Raw genomic sequence first — 17,043 nt, forward strand, 5'->3', positions numbered from 1 at the left:
CTGACTGCATCTCTAACCTCCTAAGACCGTGCATGTCCGTATGAGGACATTGTTTTTTACAACATAGTAGTTAGAGTTTTTGAGATAAAGGTCTGAAATGCCTGTTAAAGTGTAAACAGTTAGCTTAAAATGCTGGGATAAATTGAAATGAAATTTCTGGCATATTTTATGTACGGTTGAGGAAATTCATTTGGATATTTTTAAGGATTTTCATGCACAGTTTGGGGTTGTGTTTGTGTCCTCTGGAGCGTTTGGGGGAAATTTGATTTTTATATTTTTAGGCACTTTCATTGTAACCTAGGAAATTTGTTTTAATGTTTGGGAAAATTTCATTGAAAATTTTGCATGCGTTTTAAAGGCAAGTTGATAAAGGTATTTGTAAATTTAGGAAATTTGACTGGAAATTTGATTGAGGGGGTTGTCTTTTGAAGTTTTCAAGAAATATGGTAATTTAAGGGAATTTGCCTGATGGTTTGGGGGCATTTGCCTTCAATTGCATGGAGTTTTGGGAGATTTTCTATGAAATTCTCGGGGGAATTTGCTTTGACATTTTGGGAATTTGTTTGAAAATAACATGGCCTTTTTAGGAACATTTATATTAGAATTTATGATACATGTTCACTGAAACATTTGGGGAATATCTGAAGAAATTTTGGGGTACTTTTTATGGATTTCTTAGAAAAAATATGTTTAAAAATATTCTGCCAAATTTGAGGAAATTTCTTAGAAATTTTAGGGATTTCTTTCTGTGGATTTTGGAATGGAGTATTTCCAAAAACTTCAGAACTTATAGAGGAAATTGTGCTTCTTGTAAGCAATCATCTAAATAAAAAAAAAAAATGACTCCACCATAGCTTTCTCAATGACTGACACCAGTTCTGACTGTCTGAAGACCCCCAATAACTGACCAACTGGCCAACTTAAAGCCAAAACATTATTAGAAAAACTTTCCAGTACTGTATTTTCTACAGAAACGGGGCCTTCAAGAGGTTTTCAGACGTAATTTTTGGTCAGACTAATTCCTGTTCAAAGACTAGACTGAGTTTTAAACCTATCAGGTCATTCTTATCCCAAATAAGTGGGAAAAACTAAAAATACTTTCCATACAAAAGCTCTCAGGATGTAAAGGTCCATGCATTTTAAAAGTGGAGTATTCTGAAACTCACTATGACTCACTAGAATAAACTGAGCCTTAGTAAACCTTGAGTGCTTTTTGTCTTCTGCAGGGCGTGGATCCCCTCAGACAACATCCAGGACATCAGCGTCAGCGTCCAGCAGCTGCAGGTGAAGCGCAGCAATGGCTGGAAGAAGGCGTGCGAGGAGCTGGAGGTCTACCAGCGCTTTCTGAGAGAGGGACGGTTCTGGAAAACAAAGATGGAGGAGAGCACCATGCCACACCAGCAGAGCCAGAGTCAGAGTCAAAGCCAGAGTCAGAGCCAGCGGCCGCAGCAGCAGGAGGGCAGCGGGAGGACGGAGAGGCTGGAGCGGACGGATGAAGCCGAGTCCAGCATCTCCTCCACCAGCAACGAGCAGGTCCGACATGTAAGTGACGCCTGGCCAGTTAAAGGGCCGTTCCTGTGTTTCTTAACATTGGACCACACATGCAGTTTATTCAAACCAAATTAATACAGCACTGTAGAAAGATAAGTCAGTTTGTAAACAATCATCAGGTTAACTTCAGGTGAACAACTCAGTTCCTGTGGGATAAATGTGGGAAATGGTGACATCTGGTGGCTCAATTGCACATTTATAGTCCAGCCTCTCATAGGTGCAATGTTCACCCTATCATGCTTAGAATAAACTCTGATAAAACCACAATGGATGTAGCATAACCTGCACAACTTCAGTTTTGCAAAGGTTTTATAGCTTATGAGAACACGGTGTATTATACATGAAGAAGTGATTTCACAGTGAGCAAAAAACAGTGGATGCACTATTTTTCTTTTACAAGGTAAACCCTTCTGTGTATGTGTGTTGTCATAAATTGAGAGTAAGCTTCATGATCCTGAAGGAAAGTTCATGCCAGATAATAGTACAGCTGAAGAAGATTACCACAAAAGTCCATCAAATGTCATGAAAGTTTAAAAGTCCGAAGTTTGTGAGTGTCTGATTTAAAGAAACTGTGCTGAATAAGTTGGCACAAGAAGTGTCATGTAAATCATAGGTGTCAAACTCAAGGCCCGGGGGCCAAATCCGGCCCGTGGAACAGTTAAATCCGGCCCTCGGGAAGATCTCATATTTCTGTTCTAACTGGCCCATCAGTCTGAGGTCTGCAGATTTCCTCAGGTATAAAAATGTGAACTTATCCTTGATGATTCAAGATATCCTTGTTAAGTCACAAAATCTGAAAATTAAGGAGTAAAAATATTTAGATAAGAAGTCAGAAGTGTGGGAAAAGAAATTCATTTGTGTTTAAATTTCAAATTTTCAATTTAGCATCTTATTATTAGGACTCAACCTTAGGATTTTTCCTTTTTATTTCATACTTTGAGCATTTCAACTCATAATTTTGACTTCTTATATAATATTTTGAGCTTTAAGATTCATAATTCTGATTTTTAAGTAATATTTTGACCTTGTTAACCAATTATTTTGTATTTTATCTAATATTTTCAACTCCAAACTTTGACGTCATTATCCCATTGTTTGATTTTAAGACTCACAATTCAAAATTTGAATCATATTTTGATTTTTAATTTCATGACAAATTTTATTCATATTTTGAACTTTTAAACTCATTATTTTGACTTCTTTCTAATATATTTGCCATTAAAAAAACATTATTGTTCATGTTTGTTCATGTTTTGATCTTTTTGAACTAATAAATTGACTTTTCTCAGATTGTGAGCCTTTAAACTTATCTTTTTAACTTTTTAAATGTCAAAATCATTTATCATCAGTGCTAAGATTTTTCATATTTTATTACCGGTGAAATAAGGTTGACAGTTTCTGGTTAAAAAGATTATGCTGTTAGGCCCTCAGCTTTGTCCTGAATCCAGAATCCGGCCCATGCTTTGATTGAGTTTGACACCCCTGATGCAAATGATAACTGGACTTGAGCTTGCTTTTTACTAATTGTCTGATTACTCAAACCAAAGGTCACAATCACCCTTTCTCCTTACATTCAGTCCACATGCAGACACTGATGGCAGAGGCTGCTGTGTATCATCAGTGTCAGCCGATCTGTTCTCATTCATACAGCGCTGATGCAGAAGTGGGTGCAGTTTGGGGTTAAGGGTTTTTCAGCATTCTGCAAATATAAAGCCTTTAAAAATAATCTAAGAATTACTTCACTCAAAAGCCCTGACCAAATCACTCTATTAGACTCTATTAGAATTGTTTTTACGGCTTCCCCGTCCCTATATTTTCTCATGTCTTTGACTTTGAACCGTAACAACAGACATGCAGGTAGCTGTTAATCTACATACCTGTTCTGTAACTTCCTGTAGCAGGCTGGATGTCAAAATGCTTTAATTCCACATTTTTAACTATGCTTTGCTTAAAGAATATGCTGGTATAATAACACCTCTAAAACTTGTTTTTAAACACTAGTGCCTTGGTTTCTTTAATCATTTTTTTTCTTAAGCTTTTTAGGGTCTAGGTTCCTTCTTAATAATCTAGGGAGTTTTCTCTTGATAAAAAAAGAACAGGAAGATTCTTCACACTTTCTTAAAGGTTTTCTCACTCATATTTTTGTTCTTTTTGTCTTTCTGCAGCTCAAAGGCAGCCAGGAGCCCAAGGCGAAGAAAAGCCGTCGATCTCAAATGGTCGAGCCCAAAGAAGAAGCCAGCGTAAGTAATCAATGTTTAGAAAACAGGTTGTTTTGTTCTATGGCAATCTAAGAATGTGAGCTGGCTGCTTTTTTTCTACTGCTGAACACGATCATGTCAGGATGATTTGGGAGGATATTAAAGAGGTGAAGGAGCCTCAGTGCTGAAGTTAAAACCTGACACTCTGCAATCATAATTCTCTTTTTTATGTCTTTGCTGAAGATGAAGTTTTAGGTTAATGTTGATGATGTTGATTGCTATTATAACTTTATGGAATGAAGATAAGTGCTTTGCTCATTGTGGTTTAGTCTTTGTAAACAATAGAACAACCCGGTCTTCTTCTAAACTGTCAGAGGAAACAATGATTACAAAATGATAAAGGTTGATAGATAAATATTGAGAGTGGTTATTTTCCTATAGGTGAAAGGCACAACCATTAAAGCCCTTAAAACAGTTTACAACAAAAATTTCTAGATGTTTTGTTCTCATTTGTCATTTTATACCAAAATATTCGGTAGCACGGAACGATTGCACTCACACTGGCCAAATGTACCAGACTCTAGGCTGAAACGGGCCCAGGCACGGTATGGATGGCCTAGAGTGAGTACACCCTAAATGTTGACCGTATGATCATAGCAAAGCTGCCTGGCTCTGTGTCAGAGACAAAGTCAGTTTTCTGGCTCAAATCTCTGTTATAATACTTTCAGTGATCCATAGACCACTGAAGCTGACAGATTTGGTAAATTTACCTCACAATGAAAAGAAAAAACAGCATTTAACTGACTGTTAACTTTCAATAAAGGCAGTGACACCAGCTAAAAACAGACTGGACTGAGATGAACTGCTCTGTGATTTTAGATTGTAGTGTTTGAGGGGCGGGGTCATTCCCCACTGAGGGCTCGTGACATCATGAGCTCACAGATTAGCCCCACCCAAATTAAACCAAGCAAGGAAAGAGGTGAAAACTGTTCTAACAGTCTAAATCCAGAAATCAGGCACATGTAGATCTCAGTGTTTTCACATGTTTACAGCAACAATATTTCAACATTTCTAGGGTGTTAAGATAAAAACTTTGGATTTCACTTTACAGGGTCTCTAATGTCGTCACTTTGCTCCCCTTTTTTGTACCAAACATCGTTTTGTAAAAAAATGTCTCCCCTCCTCCACCAGGACCCGGAGCCAGAGATGGAGGCAGTCAGCTCCAGCCAGGAGATCCCGGTGTCCTCGGCCCCTCAGCAGCCCGAGAAACTGTCAGTGTCCACGCAGACCAAGAAGGCAAACGGAGGGTCGCCTCGCACGCTGCACCGCGGCACTCAGACCAACAGTGACGGAGCCTGCCAGAACATGTGCCACGAGAAATACACGAAGGTCTTCAACGACGTTAAGGAGATGATGAAGGCCGACAACAAACGGGAGACAGAGCGGGTCGTCAGAGAGGCTCTGGAGAAGGTGAGAGCAGGAAGATGGTGACGATAACTGTCTTAAATCTGGAAAATTTGAGCTGACACAGGATTTGTGTCTGTGCTGTTTCAGCTCCGTGCAGAGATGGAGGAGGAGAAGCGTCAGGCGGTGAATAAGGCGGTGGCCGGAGCTCAGGCGGAGATGGAGAGGAAGTGTAAGCAGGTGAAGGAGAAGTGTAAAGAGGAGTTGGTGGAGGAGGTGAAGAAGCTGGTGGCTCAACACAAGCAGCTCATCTCCCAAACCAAGAAGAAGCAGTGGGTGAGTCCTGGATTTGTTCCCTCCCTGTAACGGTTTGTTTCTGTGACTCTGCACAGTTATGGAAGTTTTTCATTCTGGAGGTTCGCATTAATCAACCAGATTTCTGTAAAATAGAAAAGTCATGAATGCTTTAGGGGAGATATGATCACATTTGGGACAGATGTCCAGCTAGAAGCAAGAACGAACAGGTAACAACTGGGGTGAAAGGTCGCAGAGGTGCCCAGTAACAGTTTTCTGCGCCACAACTTATAAATCATGGTAATGTCACACAATTGTCTAAACAGAAGAAGCAGACGTGGACAGACACTTAAGAAGGCATTCTTGATTATCCAGTAGCTCAGTTTTCAGTAAGGATGTTCCCAGGCAAATAATCTGAAATGCAAACTTTAACCGTGTTCAGACAACTAGACTAAATTTAAGAAAACAGCCAAATTGATTTATGTAACCAGGATCATAACATCTTTATGTTAATAATGTAAACAATGATGCAACAAAAGAGTGGAGAAAAAACAGCAAAGCTTTTGAAGCAGCTTCATGATGTGAGGATTGCACTGTTCCCAGAGTAGATGCAGGATATGAACAGTGAAAACATGAGCAACCCTCCATCTCTGCACACTTCCTAATCTGCACTTATTTTGATTCAGCTACATTATCCATCTAGCTTATGATGATAAATGCCCAGTTCAAATTTTGCATTATCGACCCATTTTGAGCGTTCTAACCTCCAATTTCCCCGTACGGCAAACGCGCCGCGAGCCGCGAGCCGCCAGCAAATTGTACTGTCTGGCACGTCGCTCCCTTTCTAGTCTATCAGAGCATTTCCACAGCCGGCGCTCCAGACCGGCAGCAGCGCGTGCCTGGACCGACACTTCGCTCCGCTTCGTTCGAGATACGCTGCAGGTCAATTTTTAGCACTCGTCGCTGCCAAGCTGCGTCAATACCCGTCGATCAGAAAGCTCCAGAAGAAGTTACAAGCGTAGAATATCCGGTTCTTTCAAAATAAAACACAATGCACCGACTCCCTATCATAAATCATCACTATATAAACGTTATGTCTCATCCTACAGCAAGAGCAAAGGTTCACCGAGAGGTCAGTGGGTCACAGAGCTACAACAGCACCATTGATGAGGAAAAGTTAACTTTTAAGGATATTTAGCAAAAGAATTTTGCATAAAACTACAGATCCTTTAACCCTTTAACTTCCTAATGCAGTCACCCAATGGCAGAAGAAATAATATCATGGATTTATACCAGAAAGGATGATAAATTAACCACAAAAGGTAAAATCGTCTGCTGTTGACATACTATTCCTGCGTGAACTTGCAGTTCTCCCATGATCTTTTCCTGCTGATAAGGGCTGCGCGCCTCAGCGCAGTGCTCTAGACTCACTTTCAGTGGGCGAGGTTGCTCGCCTTCAGTCGGACCAAACCCGCAGTGCTTCGGTGCACGGCGCAGTCGTCCTATGTGAAAAATGGAGGTAACCCTAACCCTGTGCTTTAGAACATGTGTCTATAATATAATAAAATCCCAGTACTGCGTTGTTGAAGCGGGTTGATACTTGGGGAACATGGTGACCCTCTGCTTCATTTATGTTTATGCTGTTCTGTGTCACAGCTGGGTATAACTGTGGAGCATGCATGGCCCAGTTAGGGTGCAGTTAAGAGTCTACATGAATGAGGAAATCGCAAGGTTCTAATAGTTGGCAATTTTTATATCAGTTTTTATTTATATGTCGTTTTCACTTTCTGTGTTCAATTTCAGTTTAGTTTTAATTTGTTTTTACTGCTAGTTTGTTACTTTAGTTTGGCTTTTATTCTGCAGACATTTAGTTTAGTTTTTATTAGTTTTAGTGAAGAAAAATGCAACCAAACTGATTAGGAGATCCTTCATGATGCTATAGAAGATATATGAAGATAATAACCGGAAGTACACTGCCTCAACAAAAAAGGAGTTCATCAGGGGCAAGAAGTGGAAGGTTTTAGCCTGGCCAAGTCAATCTCAAGACTTAAACCCTATAGAGCATTTTAGCTGCTAAAGGGGAGACTGAAGGGAGAAACCCCCCAAAACAAACAACAACTGAAACAGGCTGCAATGAAAGCCTGGAAAAGCATCAGAGGAAGAACGTAAAAGTGTGGTGATGTCAGTGGATCACAGGATTGATGCAGTTACTGCAAGAAAATGATTTCCAACTAAATATGAAGTCATATTCACTTTAATTTATTTTAAGTCTCTCTGTTCCAATACTTTTGCTCACCTTAAAACGTGGTGTTGCGTTACAAATAAACCTATCTCCTTAGTTGTTTATCCAATCCAGATGTAAATATCTGGAAATAAAAGCTGAGATGTTGACCTGTTGTCTCATATTCATCTTTTGATGTCAAACCCAAATGTTTTTAGTCTACAGAAAAAAACAGGAATTGGGCCAACCATTCCAATACTTGTTGAAGGACGTATATATCAGACAAAATAACTAGGAAAGGTGACTTCAGTTAAATTTCTGCCTGTTCTTTATTTGTTCTCAGACTATTTAAGAAATAAACACATATTCAAGTATTTTCTGATCATTTAGAACATGATTTAAGTTTTTAATAATCTACTGATGGTTTTATTTTTTTATACAACTTCTTGCACAATCTGCTGTACCTCCAAAGTCCACCAGCTAGTTTGATTTCAGTTGGACTAGAAGAAAACTGAACTATGTATATGTTTATGTCTGTTTGAATGTAAAGTGTTGATAGCTGGAGTAGTAAGCTGTCTGTCGTTTCCAGTGCTATAACTGCGAGGAGGAGGCCATGTACCACTGCTGCTGGAACACCTCATACTGCTCCATCAAGTGTCAGCAGGAGCACTGGCACGCCGACCACAAACGGACCTGCCGCAGGAAGAGATGAACAAGCCCCGCCCCCTCTCACCTTACACAGCCCACCATTGGCTCTCTCCTCCTGTCAGTCAGTGTCTACAACACACAATTACACACACATAAACACACACACGTCCCTCCCGCTTCTCTACTTGCCTTCCTGAACACTTTGTGGACCCGATATTTTCTGCGTGAAAAGAGCAGTTTGTCCCCTTTTTTGTTTTTATTTCTCTTTATTTAATGTAACCATGTTTTGGGTCTTTCTTTCTATATTTTTATTTTATTTTTCCTCTGAATTGTGAACAGATTGCTCGGGAGCATTTCTCGAATGGTGTGATTTTTTTGTGTGTGTGTGGTTTTTTTTTTCCTTTCTTTTTTTTGTTTTTCCTTACTGAAGTGCTAATTTTGAGCTCGTGTCAGAGGAATGTTATTTAAGTGTTTAGTAACAGATAAGCATTAATACTGATGAGCGTTTTATTACCTGAATTTTTAGAAAAATCACTTTTCTTACTGTAAATGCAACAAAAACACATGGTCGATCTTAAAGAGAAAAATGAAAACACAACATGAGAACCATCGCAGCATTAAACTAGCTCTGCTTCCATGGAGAATTTAAAGGAGAAAAACAAGTAAATTTGTTGATAGCAAATATGGCTTACAGACGTTAATATATTATTTTGTATGGTGGATGGCACCTTTTATCATTTCTACCTAAAATCTTATAATCCTCACATCACTTATTGGGAACAGGGTCACAGGTCGGCCTTAAAAAACGTCGACTAAATAAATCTTCCATGTGATGTTATTGTATGCACATTTTCGGGGTGTTTTTCTTTAAAATAGTCTGTGATTTTTATGAGATGGATATAAATTAATTTGTAATTTGTTCCAAATTGGAGAATTGTATAGCAATCTTGACTGAGCTGGATCTGAGAGAGGTTCCTTGACTTGACAGTTTTTCCACTTTTTTGCACATTTCATTTTCTAAAAACCCAAAATGCTTGTAATATTGCCAAAAAATGTGACATTTTGTTGAACTTAATCATAGACTGTATCTAGGAAGTGAGCGTAACTCGTGCTAATGCCTTGAAGCCTCACATTTGACATTTTGGCTGCTGCATCTTGTGGTGCCAGATGTGACCGTATCTGGAAGAGGTTTCTCACCCGTTTCCTCACCGCTACCCTGATGGATGTTGGTATTGTGGCAGCTTCTAGGTTTTTCCGTTTTATCTTGTATTTTGCTTTTATTATTACCACAATTTCAGAAATAAAAATGGGCAATTGGCAGCGGACCTGCTAAAAGCAAACAAAACCATTACGGAAATATTCAAGAATGTACGGAGGCCTTAAGTGGACATGCATCATTTAAAAGCAAAATTATTTAACTACTCCACTTTCAAATAGTTGCTTAAAGGTCACATATTTTACCCCTTTAAGACAAGTTTATATCGGTCTCAGAGGTCCCCAAAACATGCCTGTGAAGTTTGTTGCTAAAAAAACTCTCCAGTATTGGATTTTTGCACGTCTAAACATCCCTCTGTTTCAGCCCTGCTCAGAACGAGCTGTTTCTGTGGCTTTAAACTTTAATGAGCTGTCTGACTCCACCCCTCGCAGGAAATGGATGTGGCTCTCCTTAATATTCAGAACAGATTGCGATGAAATGTGAGGCTCTATTATCAGTGTTGTCTCACGTTTGGCAGCTTTGCCATATGCAGAAAGTCATCCATACCAAGTTAAGTGTAATGTTTGCATACTAATAAATCCACCTTATGCCAAAGAATCTCTCTTTCCTTGTAAGTCTTGAAGCTGGCTTTTTAAGTTTGAATGCTTACAAACCTATTTTAACTAGCATTTTATAAATAAGCCTCTTTAATGTAGCCATGTATCCACAGCCTATCGGTATCATGACGACAGTTCGATACACGTACATGTACTCCAGAAAGAAACAGTTGGCAACAACTGGCTCTAGACACTAGCAGTCATATTAGAACAAAACCTGGCAATGTCACATATTTTGTGAGTCAGCATGGTTCTTTGGCTTCTTTTAACATCTTTGCTACCCTCTGTTTGCCAACAAATGCTCACTGCCTACGATAAGAAGGTGTAAATGCACTGTGTCTGCTTTACAACAGTACAGCTGCACTTAAAAACATTTGGTAGACACCAAGGCGAACCTATCCAAATTCCTACATATTGTCTTTGTTTATTATTCTCATCATTTTGGGAGAACAGCTGTACTTTCCCCAGTGACACTGAGCTACTTCTTTGAGATTTTAAGTTAATAGCTGATATCCCAAGATGTCATAGTTTAGATATTGAGAAAATGACTGCAAATCCCTGCGTATCACTTGAAAACTCAATTAAAATGAGTTCATGCATGTTCACTGAGGGCTTCCACACTAATATAACAATGTTTGACTGTATAGAGATGGACGATATACCTCCTTTTACAATTAGTTGGATAGAAGTGAAGCCAAGATACCCTTGTAAAGCTAACATTTTGTTGAATTTGGAGTATGAGTAGTTCCCCCTTCATTTCTCCAAAACGACATGACTGACAGCGCTGCAGGAGTTGTATTTGCCAGCAGAGCTGTCAATCATGTCGTTGGACTTCCTCTTTAGCTTGAAATAACTTTGTAAAACTAAACTTCTCAACAGTGAATACTGGAAAATAAACAATCATTAAAAGAACTAGCTATAATGATAGAAACCATGTCAGAGTAGAGTTTATTTTTAGTTTATTTTGATTTTGAAGCTTGCCAAGCATCCCATCTGTTTGCATGGAGGGGGTGGAGCTACATTGCAGCCTGCCAAGTAGGGGAAGAAATGATTGGCTTCCTGTTTTGGGCAGTTGAAGTGTTGTCCATCTTTTTAAATAGTCTATCTGAATAGTCCAATAAGAACTTCCATAATGAGATGTCTTTTGTTGCTGTCGCCCCCTGCTGGCCGCTAGCAGGTTTAAGGCATTAGCTCTGTAGCTACGTCCATGTCGTATATGCAGTCTTTAATCCTACCTGAGAAGACCTGGTGAGTCGTCCCTCCCTCATCGCCCTCCTAAAGCTAAAACATGATGTATATTTTTCCGAGCGTCGTCAGTGTCATTTTTTATAGTGTTGTACACTCAAAAATCTTTCTTTTTTTATCCTGAAGTGACTAGCTTTGAGACTTTCACTGCTTTTGCTGTAGTTGGTGGTCAGTGCCTGTTTTTGTTTTTTATTTTTCTCATCCTCCTCCTCCTCCTCCCCGCATGTCAATAGATTCATAGTTCGTCTCTTTTCCATTCATTACGGTAAAAACAAACAAAAAAAGAAGAAGCTCGAGGAGGCCAGACGTTGGCTAGTGTCTGATTAACAGTGACGACGACGGATGGACCAATATAAACCATTATGCAAATGTGAATGATCAAACAACCTTTTCTAGAGTTTTCCTTGCGCTGGATGTCGAGTGTGTGTCGTGTATAAATATGGTGCTTGGAATCCTTTATGTGTGTTTCAGATGGGCAATAAAATTGCCAGTTTGTTGTTTTCTTTGGGAAGTGTGACACTTTTAAACTTTGACTGTTTCCTCAGTTATGAAGATTAACTGAACAGAGGAAAATAATCCAGTTACTCTGTATAGACGCATCGCTTTTTTCTTTATTTTTTTAACACAGATTGCTGTTAATCAGTTTGTGTATCTGTGAAAATGTGACAAATAAAATACCGTAAATTCTCACGTAGAGGGGCAGAACTTTTTATTCACCTAAAGTAAAGAGAGAACCGGGACTTTATTTCTTTTTTTATCCTGTTAGTCATAAAGATGTCTGGCTGTTTTTATGCTTTAAATGACAAATCAGGACTTCCTTCCTTCCTTTAACATTTCTAGTTGATGGTCTACAATTCAAACTTCATGTTTACTGTATTGACTTTATATTAAATACTTTGTTTTTTGCTATTAGCAAACAAGAAATCAATTTATTTCACCTGTTTTTTTTAACTGGAAGACAGTAATACATCTATCAGGTAGAGATGTTTGGAGGCCAAATACAGAGATAAATGAAAAAAACATCCTAAAACATTTTGTAAAGATTTCATCTTTTTGTAATTTATCTTCCCTGGCTGCCAAGTCTTAAGCCATGCACTGCACTCTGATTAAACCCACCAAAAGATGTTTAAAATCTTAAATGATTTAGAAACGTTAGAGACCCAACTGGACAACATATAATGACAGATTAACAAATTTTGTTTTCATAGTGTGTAGTGTGCAAAAAGATTACCAACACAGCACACTATGACCAGAGTCTGCACTCTAAAAACTTTGGTTGTGATTGGGGAAATGAAAGAAATAGGGGCAGGATCTGTTATTAAAGAGGTGGTAGTGGGTTTTAAAGGCTGGGCTGACAACCACTCTCATATAAGACATGATGTTTAAGCACTCGTGTTGTCACCACTGATCAAGAAGTTGCTCCCCCACTTCTGCCGTCCATCTACCTTTGCTTTAGTTCACTTTTATGGCTGAGTTTGTTGTGCTTCCTCACTTAGTCGGCATGCTTCCTGATTGGTTATTGTTCTGTTCCATGTGACAGTCCATTGAAAGCATGCTCAGCTGTCTTCAGTGTTCCCACCACACAACAGGATTTATCATACTAAATACTGTGAATCTTTAGTTTAATTCTCTGGTAGTATCCAAACAGGTAAATTTGTGGTGCATACAGGTGTTCAAAAGCTATTTTGATGTGAAATCAGAGTGGCTCTAACGGTCTCATCTGAAACTAAGATAAAAAAAAAAAAAATAGATGCCAAAATTAACACTGATCAGATCATTTAAATCAGGTTAAAAATCAGCATGATTTTCTTGTGAGGCATGCAGTGGTTTTTATCAGTGGTGTAATCTCAGCATCCACCACCTGCTCTTTCATGAGAAACTGCAACCAAATATGTGATATTTTCCAACCAATCAGATTTACTTAACAAAAATTGCACCTTCAGACAGTACAGAGTGTAACAGAACAAAAAGAGAACAAATCAAACAAGGTTAAAAGTGTCTTATAGACTTCCTGACATTTTCAAATAGTTTTTTTTGTATCTGAAACTATGAGATTATAATGGATTAAAGCAGAAACAAGAGACATTTTTGAAATTTTAGAGAACCAAGAAACATTGTCTTATTATTTTACAGGATTTATCAATTTAAAAAGTAGCTACTTGCTAGTTTTTTCTTCATCAAGAGTTCCTTAACTGATAGTTTCTTGCCTTAGTTTTACATTTAATCAGTATAATTGCTTTCTAGTTTACTTTTTGTTGTGTGTAGGCAATATTGCCCCAAACTTGCTCTAAATTTGTTTGCCTCTTCTCTTTAGGCAGAATGCAAAAATGTGAAAGAATTGTTGAATTTTATAAACATCATTCTAAAGCAGATTCTGGTGTTTTTCCCCTTCTCTCCACACATGAGTGAAAAGACCAAAACCAGACGGAAATCAAACTTTACTTCAGTACTTTCAGTCTTTGCCTCCTGGCTCTTCTCTATATGGAATCACCTTTCTGCCAAATTAAAACAAAAAAAATGTTAAAAGTAAGAAAATTCTTGTCATAAGTCATAATTATGAGTGGATTTTTGTTTTTTTAATTGCCTAACTTCCACATTTTTCTTTTTTTAAGTGGCATAAATGGGCTTCCATATATTTTCCTGCTGATAATGTCATTTTAAACCCGTCTTATTTCAGCTTTAGAAATCCTCAGTGATCTCCTAAAAAGCCTCATTTTTATCCAGTAAAAAAGTGAATTTTTGGGGAGATTTTAGCTGCTTATGAACTTAAACTTGTTACAGTCATTGCTCTTTGACTCTTGAACAGGATGTTTGGACTGAAAGGAAAAGACCCAGAATGATATGGTGATTGCTTTATTTATTTACACCCCTCTATTAGAGAATTTACGGTAACTTGCTCCAGACTATAGAGTCTCTAACCTCTGGGGTCTTTGTTTTAAAGCTCATTTAAGTGTATCACTTTGATATCAAACATGTTATTGAACATTTCAGCCTCTGTTTCCACCTCTGTAACACCTATCCTCTGGAAGAAAAAGTTCTCCTCTGCTGGCTTTAAGGTCAAACATAACGTCTATTTTCTTATTCTTTATCATCATTGCACTACATGTAAATAAAACACCATCTGTGGATATCTCTTCCTCCGTTATATTGTATGTACATTGTAAATGAATTCACGCTGCTTTTCTTTGATGTTCTCACGGCGATCCTGATGACTGTTAGTTCTTGTTTTGTACAGTGTACAACTGTTTTCATATCAGCTTCTGTTTTTCACTTCAGCGTTTATTTTCATGCTTATTTTAAACACAGTGAGAGCTACGCTACACATTTCAGTGTCTGAATATTTCAGTGATAAACTCGCTCTCCCGTTCTAAACGCATGTTTTTATGTTCTGACTGGTTTTATATTCGTCCATCCAGCCGTTAAAGTTTCATGTGAGGACTTTCTTTTGTTGATGTCATTCCAGTTTGTATCTCTGGGTTTTAATTGCATGAGTAAAGGTGTGCGTATCTCCTTTTCTTTTTTTTTTTTGTTTTTGTTTTGTTTTATCCCGCTCATGTAGCCGCGCTCCTTCGGCATAATGACAATGATGCTTTTTTATTTTCTGGAACTTCAGCCCGAGCTGTTTTCAGTTGAAAAAGTGAGTAGGGGATCACGTTGTCGCCCATAAACCAGAGGTTTAGAGTACGAGCAGGATTACACCATGTACTCTGTATTCATGAATCTGGAGTGAAACCAGTGTCATCTTCTCTTCTGTCCATATGTAAACTACTCATCGTGGCTTAACATTTTCTATGCTCCTGACTTTTTTGTTTCTTTTTTGACGCTTTAGCTAGCAATATGTACATAAATATATTCTATGTGCTAACATGGAGGAAATAAATGTATCAACAAGTTCCTGTGTTTCCAGGTTTTCATTCTTCTTACTCATCTATGCCCTATTACCCATCAGTTAGCTGAGTGAATGGAGTATCATATAAGGAAGTTACTGGATCATAAACACAGGATGCACATACACATGTACCCTAAAGAAAGATCAGCACTCCTTTAAACCCAGTATAACCTTATTATTGGCCCCTACAATCTGACAGTGTAGACTTACAGGCAGTAAAAAGCCACCACATCCCCAGGGATCCTCACTTTATGGCTGTTTTGTCCACAACATCTCAGAAAGACTGAATGGTGAATTCTAGCTCCTCTCTTTCCTCTTTATCTTGTCCATTCTGCCACATGGCCACCATGGATCAAACAGCTTTGGCCCCTTCAGTCAACCAAGGCTCTGTACATGCAAGCTCCAGGTGATCTGAGTACTACAGGTGGCCCAGCCACACTGGGGGCCCATGAAGGTCAGCAAAATCATGGTCTATTGTAAAGTTAAGCTTTGATATTTTATATTTAACCTGAATAATAACCACTCTTGTAAAAAATATTATATATTTTTATATAATTAATTATATATATATATATAGTACTGTGCAGAAGTTTTAGGCATGTTTGGGCAGAAATTTTAGGCTGAAGTAAGGCGTATAATGACAGGTATGCCCACCTGAGGGCCCCTTTGGGCAGGAAGGAAAATTGACACAACCCAGGTTATGCTCTGGATGTCTTTGTACATTACCAAGGGCATGGGAAAATAACCTGATGAAAACAAAACAAAAACCACAGCTTTAGGGTGGAGTTATGGGTTGATGTGGCGCTTAAACATAGCCTAGGGAACTGTTAGGGCAGGTAGGAGGGTTGCCACAACCCCCTGGTTGTCGTATGTATGTTTGAAGCACCTGAAAACTGTTGGTGGTTGCCGGGCGTATTATCAGGGGTGCAAAGGCCCGGACAAAAGAAGTGCTGTTAGGCTCGATCTTGGCTGCTGAGCGACACACATACATGTCAAATGTGTCGACACTGACTCTGGCTGCCCTCCCTCCTCTCTTCAGCCCAGGATTGTGGAACATCAGGACCTGTGAAGAACTGTTAGCGCTCTACATGCCTAAAACTTCTGCACAGTACTGTGTATATATACATATATATGGGTGTGTGGGTGTGTGTGTGTGGGTGTGTGTGTGTGTGTGTATTCATTTGTGCTTAAGTATAAAGTCTTCATAAAAATTTTAATCTATTTTCGTAAAAACAAAATTAAAATGGGTTAGAAACGGTAAAAACTGGTGGAAAAGGTGGTGAAATGAGATTTTAAAAGTAGCCGAAATGGGTTAGAAATGGCAAAAATTAGATTAGTGGCATAAATGGCAAAAAAAAGTTTATAAAACATGACAAAAGGTGAATTTAAAAAGGGGCAAAAAATGGGTCAGCTAAGGCTGAAAAATTGGCAGAAACTGGTTAAACTGGCAAAAAAGGGCATAACAAAGAGTGAAATGTGAAAATGGGCATAAAAAGTGGTAAAAAGAGGGTCAGTAATGGCAAAACACACAGAAAAGGTGACTGAAAAAGGTTTTAAGGGGCAAAAATTGCTTGGAAAGAGGTGACAAAAATGAAGCTTTAAATATAATAATTAGACCATTCTAAAAAAGTTAATTCTACTGTGTAGTAAAAAGCTGGCCCTTGTACAAATGTAGTTGATGACCCCAGCTCTAAATGTTCGGTCTCTAGCTGTGACCTTTCAGAGCAGAAAAGAAATTTATTTAACAATTTTATACAAGTCCAGTTGCCCCGTTTGGATAA

The 17,043-nt window shown here is 38.5% G+C and overlaps 1 protein-coding gene across 2 annotated transcripts in view; it reads left to right on the forward strand.

Annotated features, from left to right (window-relative positions):
- zmynd11 (zinc finger, MYND-type containing 11) overlaps positions 1 to 13,425 on the forward strand; it is a 55,148-nt gene extending 41,723 nt beyond the window's left edge. For both annotated transcript variants that reach the window (XM_041803157.1, XM_041803158.1), the window contains 5 exons: positions 1,227 to 1,542; positions 3,717 to 3,791; positions 4,941 to 5,219; positions 5,304 to 5,489; positions 8,258 to 13,425. In XM_041803157.1, coding sequence (XP_041659091.1) covers positions 1,227 to 1,542; positions 3,717 to 3,791; positions 4,941 to 5,219; positions 5,304 to 5,489; positions 8,258 to 8,380 — 979 coding nt within the window. In that variant the 3' untranslated portion in view covers positions 8,381 to 13,425. The remainder of the gene's footprint in view (positions 1 to 1,226; positions 1,543 to 3,716; positions 3,792 to 4,940; positions 5,220 to 5,303; positions 5,490 to 8,257) is intronic.
- The last annotated feature ends 3,618 nt before the right edge of the window (positions 13,426 to 17,043 follow it).

The sequence above is a fragment of the Cheilinus undulatus genome, linkage group 13, assembly GCF_018320785.1.
Source record: "Cheilinus undulatus linkage group 13, ASM1832078v1, whole genome shotgun sequence".
NCBI classification, from domain to species: domain Eukaryota; kingdom Metazoa; phylum Chordata; class Actinopteri; order Labriformes; family Labridae; genus Cheilinus; species Cheilinus undulatus.